Source organism: Rhinolophus ferrumequinum, chromosome X, assembly GCF_004115265.2.
Source record: "Rhinolophus ferrumequinum isolate MPI-CBG mRhiFer1 chromosome X, mRhiFer1_v1.p, whole genome shotgun sequence".
In the NCBI taxonomy this organism is placed as follows: Eukaryota; Metazoa; Chordata; class Mammalia; order Chiroptera; family Rhinolophidae; genus Rhinolophus; species Rhinolophus ferrumequinum.
Genome location: NC_046284.1, coordinates 119,528,893 through 119,550,406, shown reverse-complemented (window position 1 = coordinate 119,550,406; position 21,514 = coordinate 119,528,893). Strand labels below are relative to the sequence as shown.

At 42.7% G+C, this 21,514-nt stretch overlaps 1 protein-coding gene and 2 pseudogenes across 1 annotated transcript; 1 reads left to right on the top strand and 2 right to left on the bottom strand.

Moving 5' to 3' along the window:
• Window positions 1-1,195: 1,195 nt before the first annotated feature.
• On the bottom strand, window positions 1,196-4,777 carry LOC117020342 (zinc transporter ZIP6-like; annotated as a pseudogene).
• LOC117020334 (claudin-34-like) lies at window positions 3,772-5,472 on the top strand. The gene is made up of 2 exons (XM_033102745.1): window positions 3,772-3,887; window positions 4,803-5,472. Exon 2 carries the CDS (start codon window positions 4,825-4,827, stop codon window positions 5,470-5,472), a length of 648 nt encoding a protein of 215 aa, XP_032958636.1. The 5' UTR covers window positions 3,772-3,887; window positions 4,803-4,824.
• Window positions 5,473-17,781: 12,309 nt separating this feature from the next.
• LOC117027813 (GTP-binding nuclear protein Ran-like) lies at window positions 17,782-18,518 on the bottom strand (annotated as a pseudogene).
• Window positions 18,519-21,514: the final 2,996 nt, after the last annotated feature.

The window sequence follows — 21,514 nt, the reverse complement described above, 5'->3', positions numbered from 1 at the left end:
TGGCTCCAGCTTCCCGTTTCTATAATCCCACCTCCCAAATGCCTTCCTGAAACCCACCCTCTACATGCCCCTGAGTCTGAAGGGCTTAGTCTGTACCTTGCTGGCCTGCCCCCAGCATGTCCCTCCAGGAGTAGAGGCTGGGCAAGGCCCTGCCATCCTGGCCACCTATTCACATGCCCAAGGTGCCAGAACTAGCTTAGGAGAGATGCAGGCCAGAGAACTTCCAGGCAGGGAAAGTGCGCGGCCCACGTGGGGGAATGATGCTGGCTGCGGAGGACAAGCTGTGAGGTGAGGCTATCTCAAGGCTGACAGCTCAGCCTTCATCTTGCCTCTGGCTTTGTATTTCACACCCCGCCTAGGATGCCTACTAGCCATCCTGGGTGGGGGGCCAGGAGCTTCCCTGTCCCGATGCCCACGTGGTCCCTATCATACCCCTCTCCCAGGGACTCTCCTCATTTTCTCTGCCAGCGCTCTTTCCTGTCTAGACTGCTGGGGGGAACAGGTGCCCTATGGTTGATTCCCCTCCCTTTTCCAGGAAGTACCTGGAGGAAGGAACCTGAATCCCTGGGTGAGACAGAGGGGATGGGGGCAGCCAGCTTTCCCCTGCCCAAAGTGGGGCTGAATTTTAGGCTCAGATGCCAGCCACAGCCTGTTGGGATGTCCCGAGGTTGCTTCCCTTTCCCTCTTCCTAACTGTCCTTTTCTAGCACGTGCTCTTTCTTCCTTGAAAGTTTTAAGACTGCTTGTTGCATACTAGCATAGGTCTTCCCCTTCACCCCGAGTCCAGGTTTCCGACCTCACAGCCATGCTGAGTCTTGGAGAAAACTTGGCAATGGCATGAGGAGAAAAGCAGGGCCCTCCCCGACCCTGTAGCCCTCGGCCTCATGTGGGATGTGTGCGTAAGGGGGGAGGGGTAGGCCCATGGTTGCTGAGATGGGGACGGAGGAAGCCCTGTTGGGGTCTCCTGTCCAAGGGAGTAAGACAAATCTACACTGAAAACAGCTCCAAGTCCCCACGTCGGTCCACAAGGGCCCGAGTCTCCCCAACGTTCTCCTTCAGTTAGGACCTAGTCCGTTTTATTCTTCCAGCCACCCCTTGGTCCCTTCACAGCCAGCTTAGGGTCTTTGGCACTTCCAAGGGCTGAGGTGCCCTCCAACTCTTCTTGCTTACTGCTTTGATGCCAGCTGGGGCCGTGCTCAGTCCTGTGCGTGACCCTCCTGGTGAGGGAAGAGTGAGTTACAGGGCATTTGGCTGAAATTTCAAAAGGCCCCTCCCTCCCCCTATTTCTGGAGCTCCTGTAGTTCTAGAGTGCTCCAATCTCTTCACCTGACTGGTTGCAAGGCTCATAGGGTTTTGTACCTTCCTGTACTATCTGTGACATTGGAGTGTGGCAATATTTTACTTGTCCATAGATTTCTAAGAGCCGGCACTACTCGACCTCCTGAAGCATCAGAGCTCGTCATACTGTACTGACACTGTGTATGCGCCTTTCACTGTGAGCACGCTTCAGGACTTTCTTTAAAGCACAGAACTTGACTACACGAGGGAAGCAGAATTCACAAAACTCTATGCAACCTTAGACAGGAAGGGGTTAGCGTGTCTGTCTTGACTGATGTTCTCAGAGATCCTGGAGAAGTCTGTTCCAGTTGGTGAGTAGTAATTAATGTCAAGACTAGCAGCACTTTGCCAAAACTGAGTACGTCAGAGGGACCTGTTTCAAGAGTGAGTCCCAATGACATCAAAGGGCGACTGACAGTCCCTTCCCCGGTATGTCTGAGTGCTCTCTTCAAGGGGGGTGTCACTGTCCAGCCTTGGCCACTGTGGCCCTTGCAGGGTATCACGTGTGAATGGATGCTGTTTTGGAGCGTGCCTGCTCCTGGGTCCCTGCCTGCAACCCTCATCAATTCGCTCTTACTCATCACATCTCAGGTGCAAGGAGGACGACAGCAGACCTCTTAGGTGCCTCCTCAGATCCATGTGGCTTTATGTGAAGGGACCAAATGCACACACACTATGAGCACTCATACCTTCCAACTTGCCCTGCCGTCTCATTCCAAAAGGAACCAAGTTGGGTGTTTCGTGTTGAGACTGGCTGACATGATGAGACTCTGGTTGACCGTGTTGTGACATATGGACAGACTGAAGGACACAACGACCTCAATAGGGTCCTGTAGCATGATTCGTACATGAGTAATAGGATTCTGATTGTTAGAGTATAATGTTATTCCTCTGTGGAAAAAAGAAATTTAAAGAAAAACTAATAAAAATCTATTTAAAGCAAAAAAAAAAAAAAGTCACTAGTAACCATCACTAGTAAGCCCTGGAGTCAGATGCATGTTGTTTTGTCGTATCTTTCCAACATATTTCATGCTGGACAAAAATGAGGTCATACCACATACTTACAGTTTTGTTACTGCATGTGAAATCCACCCACCCTGGACGTTTTCCCGTGTTACTAAGTACGGTACTAGTCTACTTTAATGTCTGCTAAGTTTATGGTGAATGAAGTACTTTAATACCTACTAGATACTGCAGTGTCCTTATGTACCTTATGTACCAGAATTAATCAATCCTCCATTGCTTCACAACTTTCATGAAGTCTTTTTATTGCTTTCCTTGTTTCCTTGCTCGTGGCAGAAATACCTGAAAATACTGAAGAGCCAGACATCATTTTAAAAAGTCACAGCCTGAGCCTGAGGTTCACAGAACTGAGGTTCACAGAACAGAAGGAAGCCAGGAACGCCTACTGTGTGATTGCTATTGTAACAAACAGGCAAACTTGAACGACGGTGACAAACTAACGACAGGTAAGGAAGCGGGGATATACAGACCATGTCATGGAAAATCTCTTGTTTGTACAATAGACTGGTAAAATCGGTCAATTGTACATACAGTTTATATTCCCCAAATAGAGTAACTGAAATATTAAAACATACCTTTGTGTGATCACCATAACTGACCCTATGAGCAAAATAAACGGCAATATCCAATACAAGAATCGCAAAGCCCACTAACCTTAAATGCTGCATATCACCGCATACAAACTCATCTCCTTATGACGGAGTCAAACTATAGACAGCAGTCTTTAAAGCTACTCTGGCATTTATACCCTACTTGGAAGTTTATATGAAACACAATTTAATGTTAAAATATGGAAATAAACCATATAATTCCCAAACCCAGCAGCATGCCAGTCTTCTGTCATAAGAAATATTATCCTCAGCGGCTACCTCCATGGTGGCAAGCATCGTTGTACAGCATCGCAGGTACCATATCCATGCATACCCCAGCAGCAAGTGCCAATATCCACCTAGAAGCATCTGCAGCATACGGACCAATGAAAATTCCTGTTGCCCTTCCAAGATGTGCCAGCAGGGCTCACAAAGCTTATAAAGCACAACCTGCTTAACAGTCATGCCAGCCTTCAGTAACACAGCAAAGCCACATTTGCTGTTTTAATTCACGAAGCAACTCATGACAAAAGGCAGCAACAGAAGTCCTGAGGCCATTTGACAGATTTTTAGTCAATTGCTAGGCCATCGCTGAAATTGCACGGGCCGTCGCTCCTTATCACCATCCACACCACTGTGGCGGGGCGGGCACCTTTCAGCTCCTCCTGAGAGTAGTGCTGACCGTGACCTTGGGGGTGGTAGTTTGGGGTGTTGGTGGTGGTGATGGAGAATAGGATGGCAGTCACGACGGTGGTGAAGGAGATTGTCTGATGGAAATGTGAATGGCATTTCTTCTTGCAGCCTCTGGGTACGCATTCATGACAGACTTCTTGTGGATGAGCAGGAGCTATCGGGACCTCCTCTTCTTCTGAAGCCGCTGGTTGTTGAGAAGCAAAGCGGGAGCGCCCTTGTGAGTCTGCTCGTCAATAACCTTCAGGTCAGTCGTCTGCGCTCCTTTCTCCTCCTTTGTTGAAAGTTGAGATTCATGCTTGGACAACTGTTTCTTCATCTCCACGTCATCATCATTTTCAGTTTTTTTAGTGATTATTGCAATAAAAGCTACCTAAGGGTAGAGCCTGTACTTAACGTGCCCAGCTCCTGGTAGGGCGTCTCCTGGCAGTGAGTGAAGAATCCATGCCTCAGTAATATGAAATGTAGAAAAGGCACATTCTTCTTTCTGAGTGTCCCCTAGGTCATCTCAAAGTTTTATATACAAATGTTCATAGCAGCATTATTCGTAAGAGCCCAAACTTAGAACCAATCCAAATGTCCAAAAACTGATGAATGAGAAAATAAACTGTGGCGCACGCTTGCAATCGAACACCACTCTGTAGTTCAAAGGAGTAATCTGCTCACAGGGCCACAACCTGGGTGAACCTTAAAAACATTATGCGAAGTCCCAAGGCCCCAATGCAGTATAGCGTACTTTGTATGATTCTGGTTAGATTTGTAATGTCGGCATCTGGCTGTACCATATGAATACAGCAGAAATTATTTAATCAAGCCCAATTGTGTGACTTGAAGTTGTTTCCCATTTTTTAATGTCACAAAGAGTGCTGTGACAACCACCTTCGTCACTCACAATTTGGGGCCCATCTTAATTGTGTCTTTGGGCAAATGCCAGGATGTGGAACTGCCTGTGTGAAGGTTGTTGCATTGTAAGGCTTTCGGTAAATATTGCCAAACGGCCCTTGACTAAGTTTGCTTGGTCTGCACTCCCTCTGGCAGAGCGTGTGGGTGAAATGTGTCCATTGTCCAATATAGCACCCCGCTGTCCAAAACAGCACTGTTCGCCCCCGGGGGCTGTCCAGGCTGGAGGGTCCCCATCATAACGCCCTGTGTTTGTTTGCAGTTCCCCTCTGTATGTGACCACCATGAGCTCACGCACCACCAGCATCAATTGCCCATTAGCGGGTTTCGCCATCGCCACCGCAGGATGGATCCTGTGTGTCACGTGCATGGGTCTCGTTGAGTGGCGAGTGTGGCACATGAACAGCACCTCCTTCTGGGAGCCAAGCCCCATCTCTGTGGGAATGTGGAAAGTCTGTGTTTACCGCCATGTCAGCTACTTTGACAGGGCCAGATTGTGCTACCCTTACACCTATGGTGATACCTTCCTCCCTCTCAATATTCATGTGGGTCAACACCTCCTGCTGGCTGCCAGCATCCTGGGGTTGCTGGGGAAGGTCTGCATTGTCTTTGCACTCAGGAAACTCTCCATTGTAATTCTTGGGAGGAAGGTCATCTGCAATCCATTTGCTGTTGCAGGAATTCTGAATATGGCTGCCGGTATGTGCATTTTGATTACTGTCATCTGGAATCACAAGTCCGTGATGAATGGAGAGGGTATATCCTTCCCGCTATCTTTCCATATACCCCTCAAACCAGATTGGCAGGAAATCGGCAATACCATGCTCGTGGCGTATCTGGCTGCCTTCCTGATGCTGTTAAGTGTGCTGTTTCACCTCCGTTTCCAATGCCCAATGCCCAACCAAGTGCAGCCTGAAGCTTCAGAAACGTAAGATGCCTGCTTGCATTAGCTTTGCAAACCCCACATTACCAGGAAGTATCATCAGGATGCTCTATGACAGGTTTCCAGGGACTGAAGTCCATGGCAAAGGTGGTCTGGGGCAGAAAGCGGCCAACTGTTTTCTTTTGTTATGTTCTGCTTCTGAATTCGGCTCGTCAATTGGTTGTTTAAATTAAGGAACTAGCATTTAAAAAAAAATCTTGCCCACCTACCAGTTGGTTTTAATGGACCTGGATTTCAAATATTGTTTAATCAATACAATAAACCTACTCTATGCAAATAAGAGTTCCTGAGAGTCTCTCAATTCACTCTTAAACATCTGCCAAAACAACTCACCTTATTTCCCGTGGTATGATAATGATATCTCTCTCTCATATAGAATTTTCCACAATGGACATTACTCGAGAGAATAGTTTTAGAAATCCCCCCACACCCATTACTAGACCCCACAATTATCAAGATTCTGCCATGTTAGCAGTATCTCTCCTGTCTTCCTTCCTTTTTACTCTGTTTTTCTTTTTCTCAAGGATTTGAAAGCATACCCCACACATCATGTCCCTTCATCCCTCAGCACTTCAATATTACTCTCTAAAAAAATAGATGTTTCCTTGCACAGACCGTGTTGTACATTAAAAAAATTAACAATTTTTCCTTGTTATCATCAAATATTTAGAATTTTCAAATACCTCAAAAGTAAATCTACATTTGGATTATTTCCAAATGTCCATCACAAGAAGAATGGATGCATTTTGGTTCATTCATACAATGGAATATAAGTATACATAGATAGATAAGTGAAAAATGAAACATGGATAAATTACACAACAATAATATTGAGAGAAAAAAACTGGACACAAAAATAATGTACTGCTTTTTATTTATGTAAACTACAAAAGGCAAAACGAATCTATGGCTTTACAAAGCAAAAAAAGTGTTACCTTTGGGAAGAAGAGAAGAGATAGTGATAAATCCTATCGGGATATCTGGGGTACTGATATTTAGTCGTGAACTGAATGTTGGTTACACTGGTATGTAAATCTAGTGATAATTTATTGAACTGTATACTTGTGATTTTAAACTTTTCTATGTATATTGTATACTTCAATAGAAAGTTTTATTTAACCCAATAGCATATAAGCTACAATTAGAATATTTTAGAAATTCTGGAAAATTTGCTAACTGGGTGAAATAGTTTTTCTCTTTACAGACACTATTTTTAAAAAGGATTTCATGGTCCATTTTTTATGCTTTAAAGGAAATTCTTCACACTTTAATGCACTCAATATTGTTTCATAGCGTGGGGGACGAACATTATTCAATGCAATCGATTGACCTCATGGCATAGAAATGGAATCCAAAGAATGTAAAATAAATGTTTGTTGAAGAGAGAATTGTGAAATAAACATATATTAGAATTTAGACTTTACTAAATAATTCTAAATTGCATGATAAAAAAGAAAAAAAGAAAATCTACAAGTGCTCTCTCTGCCTCTGACGTCTTAATTTAAAGCACCCTTTCAAAATTCAATCATAATACATATATTATTTGGAACCTTACTTTTTTCACTTGACAAGTAAATTCCTGCAGATCACACTATATCAGTGTATGGAGACCTTTCTCATTTTTTTTGGCTGCATAGGCTTCCGTTGTGTGGATGTACCCTACTTATCCAACCAGCTGGATGTGTATGCACGTAGGTATGTAGCATGACTTTGTGCATACAACTTTTTGAATTTTGCCAGCATCTGTAGGATAGATTCATAGAGGCATAGAGTGAGGAAGGCCCAATGTATGTCTCAAGGCATTTCAGTGGAATAAAAATAGATTGTGGAAAAAGCAATATTTGAAATGAGGCTGAAAATTTTCCAGAATGAGTAAAAGACATGAATCCTCAGATTGAGAAAGTACATTAAGTCTTGAGTAGGATAAACAAAAAATAGGTTCACACCAAGACATATCATAGTGAAAATATAGAAACTGAAGATACAAAGAAAAATTCGTTTAAAAAATGTTTTATTAAATTTATTGGGGTGACATTAGTTAGTAAAATTATATAGGTGTAAAGTGTACATTTGTATAATAAACCAGAAGCCAGAGAGAAAACAGAAATTAATGATAAAGGATCTACAATTAGACCCCCAAACCCCAGACTTCTCCACAAAGAGCAAAAACAGAAAAACAGTATCTTCCAAGTGCTGTAAGAAAGTAATGGTCAGTAATTTTACACCTACTAACCCACCACTCAAGAACGAGGACAAAATGAAGACATTTTTGGACGAACAACTTCCGGAGGGAAACGCTTTTGGGAGAAAGTCTTTGGACCCAGAACAAAGGAGCTGGATCCAGAAACTACGAGGAACGAAAAATTGGTGAGTACGTGGGTAAATCTAAACCAGCACTGATTATAAGTTTTCAATGTCTGTATTATGGAGTTCACATATGACACGTAAGGTAGGAGAGGAATAATCAGGGCTAAAGGTTTTTAATGTCTTCATTCTGAGTCATTGATTAGATTTTAACTGAGTATATATGTTAACATTTTAAGGTTAACCACTAAACAAAGAGAAAGAGGATGAAAAGAAATTAAAGGTAGAAGGACTGGAAAGAAAGAAGCAAAATTATAATTTTTCTGTGGCAACACGATCATGTAGAAAATCCAAGAGAAGACTACATAGTCATGATTCCATTCGTAGGAATGTTCTAGAAAAGACAGCACTATAGATACAGAAACAGCAGTGGTTTCCTGGTGCTAGGAGTGGAAGTGGAGAAGACCGCACATGGGCATTAGAGGACATTTCGCCCTGACAGGCACGTTCTAAAATTGGATTGTAGTCATGGTCCTACAATTCTATAAATTGACGAAAACTCTTCACACTGTACACCTTATTGAGGGCATTTTAGGATGTACAAATTATATCTCAGCAAAGATGTTTAAAAATAAAACCCAGTTGCATTGCTATACACCAGTGACACCTGTTTTTTTTAAAGATGATATTTACAATGGTAAGAAAACCAATAGTGGCCCAAGGAATAAGCCTCAAAGAAGATGAGCGAGACTGTCATTGGGGGAAAAAAAAGAACCTTCTTTAAAGTCACAAAAGACAAGTTAATCAACAGAGATAATCTCTCTTATATGTGGAATCTTAAAAATATTAAAATAAATAAAAATAAAAACCCAAGCTCATACAGAGAACAGATTGGTGGTTGCCAGAAGCAGGGTGTGCGTGGGAGGGTGGGTGGGGGGGAGAAAGGGGTGAATAGTTTCTGTTCTTTTTTCGTTAGACTGTGTTCGTGAATGAGATGGCTCAATGCTATAAACTGGCAATTCTTCGTTTAATATAATTCCAACCAAAAGATAAAACAGCGACTTAACACAATCTAGGTCTATGTCTTTCTCATGCTGTGTCCGCTAAGCTGTGACTCAGGGACTCCGGATATATCCTCAGCTGGTAGATGGCAAGTTTTCTGGGCCTGTCTGCCTCCGGTCAGAAGTGAAAGGAGTACGGACCGTCACTCACAGGGCACCTCAGAGGCTGGCCTAAGTGAGTCAGTATTTCTGCTCACTTCACAGTGACTCGCACCAGCCACATGGCTGGAAAGTGTCACCCAGCTACGTGCCTAGGAGAACACACAGCAGCATGTGCTGCAGTTCCTTCTGAAGCTGGGTGAGCTGATCTGTCCAGCGCTTCCTGAGCTGTGCACCATGGACTTCTCCCTGGGATATTCATCCCATGCTAAATGCAGAGCTCCTGGGAGGTAAACTTCGATTTCAGAAGCCACAGAAGCCATTCAGGGTTCATTGCCATAGTTTGGGACAGGAAATGGAAATCACATTATAATGGTATAAGTGAAGCGTATCAGACCCATCCTTACATAAACTATAGGTTTTTCTGCGACACGCAATCCTCAGACAACCAGCACTGCACTGCCGCCACACCCCGGGCCAGGGTCTAATTTGGGGAAGGTCACACAGGGCGCTTCAGTTGGGCCACCATCGTTCTATGAGGTCACTCTTCACCCCACAAACCAGACCTGCAAAAGGAGTTCTGGGGGAGAAGGCAGCATGAAGCCCAGTCAGCGCTCTAGGGGTCATGACGAAGGCCGTGTCCAAGACGGCAAGGCTGCTTCCAGACGCTGCTGGCTGGGGACGGAAGCTGCCACTGGAAGTCGGGTTCCCATTTCAGGACTGGGTTCCCGTTTCAGGGCAGCAGCCCTTGTTCCTCCTTGAGAACCGTGACCCTTTGGGTCCATAACGAGAATTGGTGTGACTGTCACACTGAGACCCGAAACCTCTAAATCTGGCTAGCATTTTACAGCTGTAGAAGGTATCATTCATCCCATTTTGAGGACCGCTGAGTAAGAGAATTTTGTCTACTGAGGGTACCAGTAGAGCAATGACAAGGGAGGGATCAAGGCTTTGGTGTCAACGGTATGATGTTGTTGGAGTGGAATTCGGGCAGTGGGTGCCTGGAGGAGGGATCAGGTCATGAAACCTGAAAGGAGGCGGGACACCCGCCACAGACACCATTTGTGGACTTGACCCTGGGGAGGGAGCCCTGGGACCAGATCAGCATTTTGCAAAGCTTTTTCTGGCCACAATTGAAGAGGAGCTTTTGTCACAAGCGTCTGGTGACAAGGCGTGCGACTGCATGTGTGTGAGGAGGTGTGAGCAGGTGAGCACCAAACGCCAGGAAGCAGCGCTCCCAAGCCTGCGGGAGAAGCAGTCGTGAGCAAACAGGCCCCAGTGTGAGGCGCGCTCTTGGCACATCATTTAGCCATGAAGAACCCAGGCTTGGAGTCGGAAAGAGCTGGGTTCAAATTCTGCCCTTGCCACTTATGAGTTATGCTAACCCTGTCTCAGTCGCAGTTCCCTCACTAGTAGTAAGATGACCTCACGGAGCTGTGGCAGAGTGAACTGAGGTGTGTGCACCGTGGGACAGTGCGCAGTAGACAGAACCTGGCATCATCGGTGAGATCATCGCCAAGGATGGGGCGGGGGGGGGGGGCCTTGGGACTGGCCAAAGGGACAGAGACAAAACAGTTCCTGAATAAGAGGAGGGAAGAGCCTGTGCTGGAGAAGCCAAGAAGGCAGAGGATGGGGGTAACTGGGACCTTGGTGAAAATGGTTCCACTGGAGTGCAGTGCAGGGTAGACGGCTTATTGGAGCCAGGATGGAGAAAGGGAGGAGCTATGTAGAAGTGGTGTGAGGCAGAAAAGAAACGCAAGTTGTCAGAATTCCACTGTGTGGGTTTGGTTTGGTTTTGGAGAGAGATGTGAGGATGTGTATAGGATAAGTCTAACGGCTGATCTTTCCCTTAGGTCTCACTGTGTGTTCTGATTCATTCGGATGGAGTAAAGGAAAAGTGCCCTTCCAGTGTCTAATCAGTGTCACCAACGGAGTCAGTCTCAACAGGATCCCTTAATTCCCTACTGGTGTCCTAAAGCAGTGATTCTCAGTGTAGATTTGGCCCCTGGGGGACAGTTGGTGATGTCTGGAGACATTTGGGGTTGTCCTGACCACAGGGTGCTCCTGGCTTCTGGTTGACAGAGGCTGGGGGTGCTATTAAACGCTTGCAATACACATGACAGCCCCCACCACAGAGAATCACCCAGCCCCAAATGTCACTAGGACGAGGCTGAGAAATCTAGGATTGAAGAAGTGTTTCTTGCAAACCTACTGTGTGCTGGCGTTAGGAACTGGGAGCAGGGTGGGGAGGAAGACTCAGTCCCTGGTGTACAGCCTCGGGGAAGACAGTTTATTTATTTATTTATGTTATTTTTTTTTAGCTTAATCTCATCTGCATTTTATTTTATTTTATTTTTTTGGGGTGGCGGTTATAGGAACTTTACGTTTAACTTTTTAAGAAACTGCCAAAATGTTTTCCCAAGTGTGCTTTAGCATTATATATTTCCACCAGTAATTTATGAGGTCCCATTTTTTCCCCAAATTCTTACCACCACTTGATATCATCAGTCTTTTTGATCTTAGCCATTCTAATTCACACGTAGTAGTATCTGATTGTGGTTTTAATCTGCATTTCCCTAGTGACTAATGATGTTGAGTATATTTTCAAGTCTTTATTAGTCAACATAATAACTTTTATTACATGTGTATTTAAATAGTTTGCTCATATTGTCTGCAAACACACTTTTTAATCCTGAAAAAAATGTGTTGACGATTTTATTTTATTATTATTATTTTTTTACTTTCACTAGATTTTTTTTTTTTTTTTTTTTTTTTGTTTCAGGTGTCAGGGAAGACAGTTTAGATCAGCAACTGAATTCAGCTGCTGAAGGCCGCCTGTGGGACAACCGGCTGTGGAAGGAACCCAGGGGAAGGGCTCTGCTGGCGTTCTGGGCCAGAAAGACACGGACAGTCACACCGGAAAAGGAGTAACTGTTAGCCAGGGCAGGGGCAAGGGGGCTAAGTGGGTGCAAAGGGTTCCAGGAGAGGAAGAACAGGTTGCAAAGGCCGGGAGTGAGTACCAGCCTAGTAGACCCGGGACTGGAGGTGGTGACGGGGACATGGATAAGGAGGTGGCTGGAGATAGAGGGCAGGCCAGGGCTCTGCCAGCCTGCCATGCTCTGAGCCTGCAACCAGAAGGCTATGGGCGGGCCCGAGAGCGGGCAGGTGACTGGAGAGTCACAAGGGGTGCTGCCAGGGCGGGACAGCAATACACACATGGTGGGGCAGAGCCGAGGGTGTGACAGCAGGACTGGAAGGGAGACGAAGACATCCAGGAGGCAGATGCAGCAGGTTTGGGGGGTTGTTGGGGAATAGAGCACAAGCAAGTGTGGTGATGAAAGGTGACGCCCACACGTCCTCCTTGGGTAACTTATACATTCAGAGACCTCTCATGTTGTGCTTAAGCTATTGAGGCCACTCAAAACTAGACTTGAAACAGCTTGGCTGATAAAAGCACCTGCAGCCTCCGATTTCCTGGCTACTATGGGCTCACCAGTTTGGGTAGCTGTGAGCAGACCATACACTTCAGAGGGTGTGTTTATAGATTCCAGACCGAAGCATGGAGAGGAAATCTCGGAAGGTCATTAAGCCCGGGCTATGAATGGGGCTTGGCTAAGATGTTGTGGGACCAGGAATGGGGTTCCCCACGTCTATGAGGGTTTTCACCACTGAACTATTTGTGTCACTGGGTCGCTGAACCATCTGAACTTGGTCAAAAGGAATCAGGATATGGCTTTATTTCACTCCTAACATTATGTGGATGAACCTTGAAAACATGGGGGACAGAGTCCCAGAGAGCAGTTTCCAGGCTCTCGGGTTCACGTGGAAAGGTGCTGGCTCGGGTAGTAAATAGCCATCAGCTGTGACTAGTTAGCCAATTGGCCACTGATATAACTGCTGTGACTGCGTTGATTGGTTGGGTGGTTGGCAGGCAGAGGGGCAGGCGTCGGATTGCAGATCGTGTGGATCCTACTTCCTGTGTGTGTCTTGCCCGGCCGCCAGAGAGACTGGGGTGCAGGAAGGCCCCTTGTTGGGATACTAGTGGATGTTTACTTCCTCTGTGTGTCTTGCCCAGACGCCAGAGAGACTGGGGTGCAGGAAGACCCCTTGTTGGGGTACTAGTGGATGTTTGCTTCCTGTGTCTCCAACCCAGCCGCCAGCGAGAATATAATGGTATGACTCCCCTATCTATGGCTCCGTGTGTGTTCCTTTTTGGTCTCACCATGTCCTGCGTTCTTATGTAGGGAGCAGGAGCTGACACCCCACATGACACCCTGCATGACACATGATGTTAAGTGAAAGAAGCAAGATGCACAAGGCCATAACTATAGGATTCCATTTGCATGAAATATCTTGAATATAGGCAAATTCATAGAGATGGAAAGTAGGTTAGTGACTGCTGGGGGCTGAGGGGAGGGGGTGGGGCGTGACTGCTAGTGGGGATGGGGTTTCTTTTTGTGGTGATGAAAGTATTCTACAATTGACTGTGGTGATGGTTACCTGTGAGTGTACTAAAAACCACTGACTTTTACACTTTAAATGGGTGAGTTTTGTAGTATGTGGTTTATAGCTCTATAAAGTTGTTACATCTATGTATCTATCTAGAAAGATCCACACTCTTACACTAGTACTTCCTGATAAGCACTCCCTGTAAACTGAGAAACAAAAGACATTTCATTTATTGTTATCTATCTTAAATATTTAAGTGTTCAGAACAATTATATATTTAAGAGTGAAAGATTAATGCAGTTTTTCCTAACCTTGGTGTGTGGTGGGGGCCATTTCAGAATCATTTGTGGGGCTTTAAAATTTTTAATTTAATTTTTATTTTTCTATTACATTTATTGGGGTGACATTGATTAATAAAATTATATAGGTTTCAAGTACACATTTCTATAATACATCACCTATATATTGCATTGTGTATTCACAACCCAAAGTCAAGTCTCCTTCCGTCACCATATATTTGACCCCCTTTACACATTTCTACCTCTCTCCCTTCCCCCTTTCCCTCTGGTAAACACCATACTGTGTCTATGAGTTTTTGTTTCTTTGTTTGTCTTGTTCGTTTGTAGCTTTCAGTTTTATATCTATATCCCACATATGAGTGAAATTATAATGGTTCTCTACTTTTTCTGTCTGACTTATTTCACTTAGCATGATAATCTCAAGATCCATCCATGTTGTCGCAAATGGCAATATTTCAGCTTTTCTTATGGACGAGTAATATTCCATTGTGTATATATATGCCACATCTTCTTTATCCAATCATCTATCGAAGGACATTTTGGTTGTTTCCATGTCTTGGTCACCGTGAATAATGCTGCAATGAACATAGGGGTACATATATCTTTATGGATAAATGTTTTCAGATTTTTTTGGTATATACCCAGGAGAGGGATTGCTGGGTTGTATGGTAATTCTATTCTTATTTTTTGAGGAATCTCCATATTGTTTTCATAGTGGCTGTACCAATTTACATTCCCACAAGCAGTGTATAAGAATTCCTTTTTCTCCACAGCCTCTCCAACACTTGTTATTACTTGTCTTGTTGATAATAGCCATTGTAACAGGTGTGAGGTGGTTTCTCATTGTGGTTTTGATTTGCATTTCCCTAATAACTGGTGAAGTTGAGCACTTTTTCATATCTCTATTGGCCATTTGTTTGTGTGATTCTTTATATATTTGGGATATTAGCCCTTTATCAGAGGTGTGGTTTGCAAATATCTTCTCCCATTTGGTTGGTTGCCTCTTTGTTTTGTTTGTGGTTTCTTTTGCTGTGCAGAAGCTGTTTAGTTTGATATAGTCCCATTCACTTATTTTTGCTTTTACTTCCCTTGCCTTCGAGGTCACATTCATAAAATCCTCTCTGAACCCAAGGTCCATAAGTTTAGTACCTATGCTTTCTTCTATGCAGTTTGTTGTTTCAGGTCTTATGTTTAGGTCTTTGATCCATTGTGACTTAATTTTGGTACACGGTGACAGACAGCAGTCCAGTTTCATTCTTTTGCACATGGCTTTCCTATTCTCCCAGCACCACTTATTGAAGAGACTGTCTTTTCTCCATTGTATGTTTTTGGCTCCTTTGTTGAAAATTATCTGCCCAATTCTATTCCATTGGTCTGTGTGTCTGTTTTTCTGCCAATAGCATCTTGTTTTGATTATTGTTACCTTGTAGTATAAATTGAAGTCAGGGAGTATGATACCTCCAGACTTTTATCTCAGGATTGCTTTGGCTACTCGGGGTTTTTTGTGATTTCATACAACTCTGATGATTTTTTATCCTATTTCTTGAAAAAATGCCATTGGGATTTTGATGGGGATTGCATTAAATCTGTATATTGCTTTGGGTAATATGGCCATTTTAATTATGTTGATTCTTCCAATCCATGAGCATGGAATATCTTTCCATTTCTTTGTCTTCTTCAGTTTCTTTTAAGAATGTCTTATAGTTTTCAGTGTATAGATACTTCACATCCTTTGTTAAGTTTATCCCCAGGTATTTTATTCTTTAAGTGCAATTGCAAAAGGAATTGTTTTTTTTCCCATTTATTTCTGAAATGTCATTTTTATTATGCAATGGATTTTTGTACGTTGATTTTGTATCCTGCAACTTTACTGTATTTGTTTATTGTCCCTAATAATTTTTTGGTGGCGTCTCTAGGGTTTTCTATATAAACAATCATGTCTTCTGCAAAATGTAACGATTTAACTTCTCCATTCCCAATTTGGATGCCTTTTATTTCTTTCTCTTGCCTGATTGCTCTGGCTAGAGCTTCCAATACTATGTTGAATAACAGTGGTGATAGGGAACAGCCCTGTCTAGTTCCTGAATGTAGACAGAAAGGCTTCGGTTTTTCACTGTTAATTATGATATTAGCTGAGGGTTTGTTGTGTATGGCCTTTATTATGTTGAGGTACTTTCCTTCTATACCCATTTTATTAAGTGTTTTAATCATAAATGGATGTCGTATCTTGTCAAATGCATTTTCTGCATCTGTCGATGTTATCACGTGATTTTTGGCCTTTATTTTGTTTATGTGATGTATCACATTGATAGATTTGAGTATGTTGAACTATCTTTGTGCCCCTGGGATGAACCCCACTTGGTCGTGATGAATAATCTTTTAAATGCATTGTTGTATTTGATTTTCTAGAATTTTATTTAGGATTTTTGTGTCTGTATTCATCAGATATTGTTCTGTAGTTTTCTTTTTTTGTGTTATCCTTACCAGGGTTTGGTATCAGGGTAATGTTGGCCTCATAAAATGAGTTAGGAAGTATTGCCTCTTCTTTAATTTTTTTTTTCCAAGTCAAGTTGTTGTCCTTTCAATCTTAGTTGTGGAGGGTGCCGTTCAGCTTCAAGTTGTTGTCCTTTCAGTCTTAGTTGTGGAGGGCGCAGCTCAGCTTCAGGTCCCATTGCTAGTTGCAGGTGGCACAGCCCACCATCCCTTGCGGGCGTCGAACTGGCAACCTTATGGTTGAGAGGACATGCTCCAACTGACTGAGCCATCCGGGAACTCAGCGGCAGCTCAGCTCAAGGTGTTGTGTTCAATTTTAGTTGCAGGGGGGCGCTTGAGGAACTTGCAGGACTTGAGGAATTGAACTGGCAACCTTGTGGTTGAGAGCCCACTGGCCCATGTGGGAATTGAACTGGCAGCCTTCAGAGTTAGGAGCATGGAGGTCTAACCACCTGAGCCACTTGGCCGGCCCCCTCTTCTTTAATTTTTTGGAAGAATTTGAAGAGGACAGGTATTAGATCCTCTTTGAATGTTTGGTAGAATTCACTAGTGAAGCCATCTGGTCCTGGACTTTTGCTTTTGCTTTTGCAATTTCCTTAGTGTTGATTGGTCTATTTAGATTTTCCAGTTCTTCGTGATTCAGTCTAGGAAGGCTATATATTTCTAAGAAAGTGTCTGTTTCCTCTAGTTTTCTTCTTTGTATTCTTGTATGATCCTTTGTATTTCTGACTACCACTCTGCCTTTATCTAATCATCTATTGAAGGACACTTTGGTTATTTCCATGTCTTGGTCACTGTGAATAGTGCTGCAATGGACATAAGGGTACAGATATCTGTTTTCCAATTTTTTGAGTAGGTACCCAGAAGAGGGATTGCTGGGTCATATGGTAATTCTATTCTTACTTTTTTGAGGAACCTCCATACTGTTTTCCACAGTGGTTGCACCAATTTACATTCCTACCGGCAGTGTATGAGGGGTCCTTTTTCCTATGTGACTTTTTCAAATGACTTGTGCCCAGCCCCAGCAAAGCACCCCTTTCACTGATCCTGAAGTCCCCACTTCTGATTCACTGCATTAGACGAATTCCCCAGAAAATAAGGACACAGACTCGAAAACTTATCATTCCCACGGTTACATAAGATGGTTCTGGAAGTTATAGCCAGGGTGACATAAGTCAGAAGACAGAGAAAAGAGGTATGATTATCCTAGAAGAGAGCATAAATCATTGTTCAGCTAAATTTTTTTTTTGATATTTGAAATACAACTTTATTCTGACTCTAAATGAAAAGAAATGGGAATGACAGTAACAAACAAGATTTCCCCACTGAATATTGTGATGTGACTGTAGCAGTCTTATATTTGAAACTCAATAAGGAAACACCTGTGTTCCAAAACAGCTAAATATGCAGGTTCAAAAAAGGAAGGTGTTTTTAACTGCCACACTCACTCCGAAGCCCATCTATCTCCTTCAGCATCCCACGAGTAAGCACATGTTCTGCTATGTAATAAAGGGGCAAACACGCTGCACCACTGACATCACAGGACAGTGGCCTATAAAACTAGACTTCTGGTGCTGGGCCCCAGCTTCACTTTCACAGGTCATCATCCTCGTCTGGGAGAGCAGTTGTCTGAGCAACCTAGAGAGAGAGAGAGAGATCGTGACACTCCCGACAGGGCTGTTGGGAATATGTCCACTCCAACAGCAGGAACCCAACCAGACCTCGTACCTCTAGGTCATGCTCCTACTGTGCTGCCAAGGTGGGTCCATGACAACCTCCAGTGGGGCAAGAGCAGGCATGGCATCGAACTCCAAGTTAGGGTCTCCGATGAATTTTTGAGCAAGCCAGAGGAAGGGCTTTCTAAAGTTGTAGTTACTTTTGTCAGAGATGTCACAGTACTGAAGATTCTTCTTTCAGTGGAAGACAATTGATTTCGCCTTCACTTTCCTGTCCTTAATATCCACTTTGTTACCACAGCACAATGGGGATGTTTTCACATACTCGTACCAGATCTCTATGCCAGTTAGGCACATTCTTGTAAGTAACTCTCGAAGTTACATCAAACATTATAATGGCACACTGGGCTTGGATGGAATAGCCATCTCTCAGTCCACCAAATTTCTCTTGACCGGCTGTATCCCATACATTGCACTTAGTAGGTCCTCTGTTGGTATGGAACACGAGGGGATGGACCTCAACTCCCAAGGTAGCTACATACTTCTTCTCAAATTCACCAGTCAGATGACATTTCACAAATGCAGTTTTTCCGGTCCCACCATCACCAACCAATTCAAGTTTGAACTGAACTTGGGTTCTCCTTGGGCAGCCATCGTGATGTTACTTCCAGAAACATCTCCGGGCCCGTCTGAGCCGTTCAGCTAAATTGATGCTAGGTCTAAAAATGCCCAAAGAGAATGCCTGGGGAAGCTATTCCAGTCCAGGAGAAACTTCAGTTAGGCAGCTGGATAGTAAGTACGCAAAAATCAACAACCTTTCTACATCCCTACTGTAGTCACTTAGAAATTAGAATGGAAACAAAGTCCTTTCACAAAAACAACAAACTCTCATATATGAAGCAATAAGCATGCAATGAAAAGTGGGAACCTGTATGATGAAAACTCCTCAACTTTACCAACAGCCAAAAAGAAGATATGGAGACGTGCCACACTCCCAGATGGGAAGATGACATCTTGCAAAGTCGTTCAAACTTCTTAGATTAATTTGCTGGCCTAATGTGATTCTGAGCAAAATGCTGATGATAAAATAGTAAATGAAAAAAGAAACATGGGTAAAAACCCACACATATTAAGATTGCTGCATTTCATGGTGTATAAACTTTATATCCAAAGAAAACCACGGTAAACAAGTATGGATCACTGGTTAGGGAATGCTTGCTGAAATACTTATGCGAGACATGTACTGATGTCTGCCATTCACTACAAAATGCACCAAAGAATATGTTGGATTGGTTGATGGATAGAGGATGGACAAACGGATAGATGTGTGAAAAAGGAAACCTAGTAAAATGGTAATGGTAGAATCGAGGTGGGAAGCATTCACGTGTTAGCTGAAAAAAATGTTTTCAAACTTGTTGAATATTCAGAAATTTTCAGAATAAAACATTAGGCTTCCCTCCCCGTGACCATGGCTTTGAGCACCTTCAGGCCCCTGCAAGCCTCAAAGAACAACGAAAACCAAAATGCGTACATATAAAATATGATACCAATTTTAAAAATGTAAGCTGAAAAAAGACAGGGAGGAAATGAGCTAAAATGTTAACTGTAGTGAAATTACACATGGCTTTAATTTAGTTTTTCATACTCCATGTACTGACCAAGTCTTCTTTTATGAAATCCATTACCACTTTTATCATGAAAACAGTAGTATGACCTGCCCACTCACCCGCCCTCTGGCCCAGTGAGAAAGATCCACCAGGTGGCAGCATCTTCCCAGTTGTACTTCCTTCCTCGAGACTGCGGCTGGGAGAACCTGCAGGCCTCCACAGCCCCTCTAATCACAGCTCTCCAGCTATGACCAAACCGACCCCTGACTCATTTATTTGGAGTTCTTATGTTGCAGCCCCGTCCCATCTTCATCTTTGCCCATCACGGTGCTTCTTTCATCCACACCCTCCGGCTTTCTATAGTGTTTGTCAGTTATTTAAAATTTCTTATTTTAAGTGATCTTTGTCCAGAAACTGAAAGGAACAATTTACAATTTTTTTTCTATGTAATAATGTAAAATACCTGCAGGGCAGAAAAAAAATCCCACAGATAAAGAATTATAAAATGACAATTGAGAAATATATTTGCAACATACATGACAAAGGGCTGATTTACCTAATTTATGCAGAGCTCAAAATCAAAAGTTAAAAAAAAGATGAAAAGATTAAAAACCCAATAGAAAGAAAGATAAAGTAAACAAAAGGGTGCAAAGAAACATAAATCACTAATGCACAGGGAGAAAATGTTGAACCTCACTCAGAATAAAAGAAATGCAAACCAAAACCGTCATGGGCTATAATTTCCTACAAACTGCCAACAGTGAAACGATATCTGCTGGTGTTGGGACTGGGGATTGACTGGGAAAGGAGTACTCATGCATTGTTGTAAAAACATTAAGTGAGGCAACGTTCTGAAGGAAAATTTGACAATATCTATTAAATTTATAGATGCGTGTAGCCTTTTAGCAAGACCCTCTTTGGAATTTACACTATAGAAATATTTATTTAATATCACTGAATATATATATATATATATATATATATATATATACACATATATGATATTCATTGCAATATTTTTTATCCTAGCAAAAAACAAAACAAAATCTAAAACCAAGAGACAGAACTTGAAGCAACCAAAGCATCTGAACAGTATTTTTTTTTAAATAAGAAGAGGCTTGATGATAGGTGAACAAAGCAAAAATTAGGTATCAAAACCAAGGTTAAGGTTAGCACCCAAATAGCAGAAAAGCTGACTTTATGTGGAGAGAACGACTGCACCCTGATCTATCTTCCCTGGTTATATTCTCAGAATCCTGAGTCAATGGTAAAGTGACATTATGGGTGATTTTTTCTTTCTTTGTACTTGTCTGAGTACTTTCAATTTTCTATAATGAGCATGGATTAATTTTTAATAATAAGTTATATGTAGTATCTTTATCAATATGTAAAGAACACATCGGGAGTTTATAAACGACTCTACACTCGTAAAGCATTCTTCTATTTCTCCACTTGAGGGCAGCATAAGCATATCAAATATAAAAATAGTTTCAAGGTATTTGGTCTGAAATTGAACGCTGCTATTAATTCAGTTATTTTGACATGCTACTTGCACAAACAAATTTTTCATTAAATTGTTTATTTTTCTGATAAAATGACTATATAGTCATTATAGAAATTGATATATAGGAGAAAACACATTACCGATAGTTACACTCAGATACAGCAAAGGTTGACAATTTCGCATTTATCTTCATTTATGACGTGACGGAAAGAGGAAGCTATGCATTTTTAAAATAAAATGTGTCCCCCGAAGTATATGGCCATACCACCTTGAATGCACCCGATCTCTTCTGAAAAGAAAATGTGCCCCTTTTACAACTGTTTTCTAATCTACCCTTTCGCCTCAAATGTCTCCTGAGCATTTCCGTTTCCCTAAGTTCTTTGATACGGTGGTTCTTAAAGGCTGCCTACTGTTCCAGCTTGTGGACACAATGTAACTTACTTAACTGATTTAAATTGGCCATTTAGGCTGTTTTAACTGGCTTTAAATTATAAAAACTTTCCCAGGCATGGAAAAATGTAACAATCACCCAGCTAATC

Coding starts and splice junctions, on each gene's coding strand:
- LOC117020334 (XM_033102745.1), top strand. CDS start 4,825: ATGAGCTCACGCACCACCAGCATCAATTGCCCATTAGCGGGTTTCGCC.